We start from the raw sequence: 6,354 nt of genomic DNA on the forward strand, positions 1-6,354 counted from the left end.
CTTACCCAACCCTGTCAAGTTGTAATCATGACAGCAATATTCAAAAATCAAAACGATGCATTCTCTTTCCTACTATTTCGAATTCCCTGCAAATTATAATGCAGAACATGAGAAAAAAACAGACATATAATGTGTTTATAATATACAAATGTCATCCCTGTCAAGTTGTAATCATGACAGCAATATTCAAAAATCAAAATGATGCATTCTCTTTCCTACTATTTCGAATTCCCTACAAATTATAATGCAGAACATGAGAAAAAAACAGACATATAATGTGTTTATAATATACAAATGTCATTTATTATTGCGTTATATATAAGGCATAAGGTGCATTAAAAGAGAACGCTATCAATAGCGGTATCGCTCATCATTCTATCCTTTTGTGTCTTCCATTTTACCCAAAAACCGAAATTGGAAGAATTTTATCTCGTCCGTAGTGAGCTTTACCACTCCCTCTTGATTGTCGATCGAAAGTAAAGTGCCGACGGCTTCACGGTCTTCTTCACCAAGAATCACTTTAACTCGATCGCCACGTGACGGTACTACAAATTCTAATTGTCCACACACTATGCTCACTGCTCGATCTTCCGTAGGTAGATAAACAGTGCATATACCACCCTGCCACAAATAAATGTGTTATTTTTTAAAATCAGTGCAATCACAAAAACGAGTGTATATAAATTATCCAATATCCGATATCCAATAATATCTATTAATGTCTAATAATATTTTTATTAAGTCCAAAATTAAAACACAGAATTACTTACTGAAACATGTCGGATGACTCCTTGTTGTCCAACGAGGGCAGGATCATCATGGGTATCGCGAATGCGAACTTCAATATCCGTTGTATACCAATCTGAATCGTCATTTGCATCCATTCCTAAATGAGGTGTTAGTGGATTATATGGACTATCTGCAAGAATGATAAATTGCTGCTAAGTACTGAAATATTGAACTTCTTATCGAATCTATAACTTGTCACGATGTTGAAAATTTGTTTCTGCTACAGATGCGATGTATAGTTTCATGTAAAAGCATTCGATTTATATAGAATTGATTAATCCGGTATATTTAAATTCGATCATGATTCTCATTTTATATGTACGTCTTCGTTTACTAAAAAATTTAATTGAAGAATGATTTGAAAAATTAAAGGTCGTGAATATAAAATATGAGATGATGCAGTGGTTTCTGTTTCTAAAACACATATTTAATTTCATTAATCAATTCAATTTGTCTCTATTGTTTAACACAATTATATAAAAAAAATATAATTAAGTAGATTAGAATAATAGTGTTAAAATAGTGTTAAAATAGTCATAAACCTTTATTTATAACTTGTAAATAACACGAAAAAATTAAAGGGCAATCATATTGCAAAATTAAGTTATAAAATTACTGCAATATGGAGATACAATAATAAAAATATGTATTGTATGTATAAATCTTCATCTCTACTTCAGATTCCATATATTACTTACTAGGTGTGTAATCTTTTGGAGAAGGCATCGAAAACGCATTATATGAACTGTTGACGTATTCAGTACTCATTGAGGACGGAGTAGCACAGTAGCTCTCATGATTTGAGTTCACAGTAGAACTTTCTATAGGACTCGAATGACACGAACCGTAGATTTGTTCCGAGCCGTACATAGTGCCCGGAGTCTGTGAAATAAATGGCCTTTCAGGAGCATATTCGGGAGGATAACCAGGTGAGCTACCCTCCTCCATGTTATATTCATCAAAATCATTCGTTCTAGCAGGTGTATTAGTAACCGTTGGATCCCAAGCTCCAGACTGACCTGGTGTTCGTGAGCCATCGTGAGATGGTGTCATCGAACCGGCGTAATGTGGAGTACGAGAACCATCTGATAAGATTCGAATTAAAAAAGATTATACTTTCCACATAAAAGAATCATTCCACATATCAGAAGTACATGTGTATAAATATACTCACGTTCGTATACAGGCGTCTGGAAACCATGCGTAGGTGTTTTTGATGCGTCTTTCGAATACGTCGGCGTCTGTCCACCGGGTCCATAAATCGGAGTTCTGTTGTAGCTGCTGAAGCCACCATCTCTTGTTGAAACACCAACGGTTGCTATATGAGAACGATCAACCGAGATGGTGTGGCACGTTGAATGTAGTTCCACTCGTGCTGTTGTCTGCGTCGCATCTTTTACAATACCCACGTTTCCTTTATAAGGTCCACCTGTTATTTTGACGGTGACTCCTATTAATTCTCGATCTCGTCCTATACCATCAATGCCACTACGATCTTTGCCTCGTCCACCTCCGCTGTTTTGTCCAAAACTACCTCTGTAAGATTGAGCAATAATTTACATATAAGTAAACTTCGAAAAAATATATTAATAAAGTGAGTATAGAATGAGAATAAAAGATCCTACCCACTAGGATGCATCGGGGAGGTAATTTTAGGTGACATAAATCCTAGCAATGGTGGTATAGAGATAGGAGTTGTTTTATTTCCACCGGATAGTTGTAAATGTCTGGTTTTGCATACAAATATTCCACCGTTGTCGATGAATATTCTTGAGTGCAAAAAAGCAAAACTTCTGTAAAGGTGTTTAATTTCACCTCCTCGACCGGCATGCGGTCCGTCAACTACTTTAACAATATCCTTTTTTTGTATAGTGTTCTGTTGAGAGTCCAATGCCATTGTATTTCTGCTTTCGCGACGCTTTGTAAGAGCTTGCGGTCTTGCTTCGATTAGTTTCCCATGTATAGACAAGACATGGAAATTTTCACGTTCCAATCGAACGATAACACCAATTGTTTGTGCATCTAGCTGCACCAAGTCACCCCATTGGAATTGACCTAAGCTGTCAACACCAGTTGCCGTGTCAGAACACAATTGTAGATTCCTCGGTAGAACCTCGAGTTCGTGCATTGTCAAATCGGAGAATAAAACTACTCTGTTTTGTTCTACTCTAACAATTAAACCTGTGTCGCCTTCATATCGTCCTGCTGTAATCTGCAAATTAATTAAAATGAGATTACAATGTTATGGGCAAGAGTATAGTTGTTCAACGCGCTAAATTTACCTTCACGTGGTCGCCTTGTGCAAAATATTTTCGTAATTCTGAAGCTTGTAATTCCAAAGCTTCGTTAAGTTCTTCATGTTTGGGCATAACCATAATTGTGTTCCCATCTATGGAAATGATTTTTCCCTGTAGATTTATAAGTTCACCCTCGCATACTATTACATTATCTCCATTAGTGAAGGAATGAAGTTGATTTTTTTTTCCAAATCCTGACGTATCATTGGAATCTATTTCAACATCTTGCGGCGTTTCTTCAAATTTTTCTAATTCGGAAAGTGTAGGTTTAACACCCTCCGCTATAATGTTATTTATGGAAAAATTTTTGTAAAGAAACCTATACAAAATAAGAAATCATTTAATTGATTAAAATTATGTATATATACCTAATATGCGTATAAATAATGACATATAATAATATTATAAAATAAAACAAACCCTTTATGACTATATCTATTTCCTTCAAAAATATGGAAATCTCCGTTTTTGGTAACTTCTCCTCCAATAGCACGAACTGCTTCAGGATTAAATGGTTTTACTGGTTGCCTGTTCTTCTTACGTTTCAATACATCGGATTCGTTCTGCACTGTTCTCAACGCGCCACGAAATCTAGAGTAATCGATTCTCGGAAGCAATTTCAAGTGAACTTGATTTTGTGCTAAATCGATATAATCAATCTGAGCTAAATCATCTTTATAAATGCCTCGTTTTACACGGACCCATTGTTTAGATTTTAAATGGGTTTGTTCTTTAACTACTCGCAGCACTTCTGTCGTCTCTTTAATTGGTACCATTTGTTGTTTCCATGTACCCATTCTGAGACTTCCAACATTTTCAATAGCAGCTTTTACATGCGACTGCTTATAAGCCTCTATGTATATATACCCCTTAACTCCTTCCGGTGCCACAACAGATTTTATTTGAAGAGGTTCATCTAAATTTTTTAAAAAGCAAAAGGATATTTAGAGACATGCAGTAAGGTATATTCGGTAAGATAATCTGTCAAATTTATATTAATTCACTTGAATTCTGGTACGCGATGAACTTGCGCATCAATAACAGTACTGTGGCTTTTTCTTCTCCTATTCGACATTTTACCATCCACAAATTTGGATCTTTCACGCCTGGTAACAAAGTTTTCTGGATGATTTCCTCACTCATTTCTTCACCGCCGTCGCCAAAACGATCAGCGGCTATCGATTTGTTGCTATATCTTTTCCGAAGGTACTCCTCAATTTCCTCTTCTTGTGTACTAAAAAATATGTTCAAAGAATCAAAAATTTTTATTAAAACAAACATGATATCTATGAAATTATCTTCAAATTCTAAATACTTACTTCCAAAGATTCGTATCTCGACGTTGTCTCTCAATCTCACGCGCAGTTGGTCCTAATTCATCCACTTCATTTCCCACGATACCAATTTCATGCGCACCTTCCTCCCATTCATCGTCATCCTCCACATCATCGTCTACTTCAGCTTCATCTATGATGAAGGTAGCAGCTTTACTTTTCTTTTTCTTTCTCGGCTTGTCATCATTATCTTCTTCGTCATCATCATCATCATCATCATCATCATCATCATCATCATCATCATCATCATTATCTTCTTCTTCTTCTTCTTCTTCTTCTTCTTGCTCTTCCTCATTTTCACTAATATTGTCTAAGTCTTCTCCTGGAATCATAAAATATAAAACATAACATACGAACATAAATAAAAATTTGTAAAAAAAACATTTAATTTTTATTTATTTGTGTAATTAGACATTTTTCAATTCTTTATACCTTCAGATTCTTCTTCTGATTCCAGGGATTTCACGAATTCTGATATGTAACGTGGTTGTTCTTCTTCTGAGCTGATATTTTCTGTCTTTTTTGTTTTGTATTTAATTTTTGTGCTATAAATAAAATAAATATTGTTTTTTAATATCATAAAATAACATAATAAACTAATCTAGACACGTCTACCCATATATATTTTGTTTGAAATATTTTTCCGTATCTTTTATACATTTTGTGATATTTCGATGTCCAAGTTAAAATGGGACACCCGGTTTATATATAAAAGAAACATCTGAGATTATCTTCCTTCCGAACGAAAGAAAATAGAACCTCCATTTTTTGTGATATAATTAAATATTTTCTACTCATATATATAAAATTATTGTTCAAAAATCCATGCTTTTTTTGCTATTTTTTATTCGCGATTCTAACAATAAATAGCACAGGAGTGGAATGAGAGTGCGAATGACAAAATCATCAAATTTTTTAATTAACAAATGCACTGTATGTTTATCACTCAATGTTATTATGAATTAAAACGCAAATTGTATTACATTATTTTATATGTATATATAATATATACAATTATGTTCCTAAAATAAGATAAAGTATATTATCATAATGAAAGGAGCGACCGTAAAATTATTGACGCATGACAGATGTTCTATTTGCTGACAACTGGTCACGAAAATACGAAGTTCCGATCCTTTACTGGAATTTTTCTAATGTCGAAGTTCGATGCTGCTCGACGCATTTTGATGATCATCATAATAATCACATGTTTTGCTAATACACAAAGATCTGGCTGTTATTATGTTATCGTTTATCTGGTCTTCTTATATGTTAACATACATGTTACCACAGACATACTATATAGGTATTTATGCAAGTTACGTTTCAAACTTTTAAGGAGAGCGTAAAGACAAAGAAAATCAAATAACATACACATTATAAAGGAGTTTATGTATTTTAGGTAATTTGGGGAACACGCAGTGATCGTTAGATTCATCCTTTTTTTTACTCAGTTTCACTTGCTGAATCCGAAAATTATAATTAAAATAATCTTAGTATGAGAAAAATATAATTTTGGAACACATTTTAACAGAAGAAAGTAGCAGTTAATTTTATTATTTTGTCAAGAGAACCGTATCTATGATGATTTCTCCGTTTTTATAAAAACCGGTGGCCGATTAATAAAAAATTTTTTTTTATTAAAACCAATTATTATATATTAAAGTCGTTACTCTTACTTGCACATTATAGAATAAATAAGATTTCGTAGTGAAAGATATTATTATTTATTGAGTAGAATGTTTTTGAAGCGGAATACTAGAGGATTGTTCTTTTTAGGTTTTCTTTTATGTACGTTTATCTTCTATCTTTTTTTCTTCAGTACGGAGAAAAAAGGAAGAAAGATAAACCGTGCAAGAATTTCAGCTAAAAAGAACAGACCTTATATATTGGATTAATCCTTAATACAACATACCTTTGGGTCATTCGTGTCT

The 6,354-nt window shown here is 33.6% G+C and overlaps 1 protein-coding gene across 1 annotated transcript; it reads right to left on the reverse strand.

The window, feature by feature from the left end:
• Positions 1-335: 335 nt before the first annotated feature.
• On the reverse strand, positions 336-4,961 carry LOC108763838 (transcription elongation factor SPT5; the record flags this gene model as incomplete). The annotated part of the gene is made up of 10 exons (XM_018511736.1): positions 336-621; positions 771-919; positions 1,488-1,874; positions 1,964-2,325; positions 2,415-3,001; positions 3,072-3,405; positions 3,507-4,002; positions 4,091-4,320; positions 4,406-4,742; positions 4,853-4,961. Coding segments are annotated over 10 exons (3,237 nt in total), but the record flags the coding sequence as incomplete, so codon positions are not given.
• Between the last annotated feature and the right edge of the window lie 1,393 nt (positions 4,962-6,354).

This window comes from Trachymyrmex cornetzi, unplaced genomic scaffold (assembly GCF_001594075.2).
Source record: "Trachymyrmex cornetzi isolate Tcor2-1 unplaced genomic scaffold, Tcor1.1 scaffold112, whole genome shotgun sequence".
In the NCBI taxonomy this organism is placed as follows: domain Eukaryota; kingdom Metazoa; phylum Arthropoda; class Insecta; order Hymenoptera; family Formicidae; genus Trachymyrmex; species Trachymyrmex cornetzi.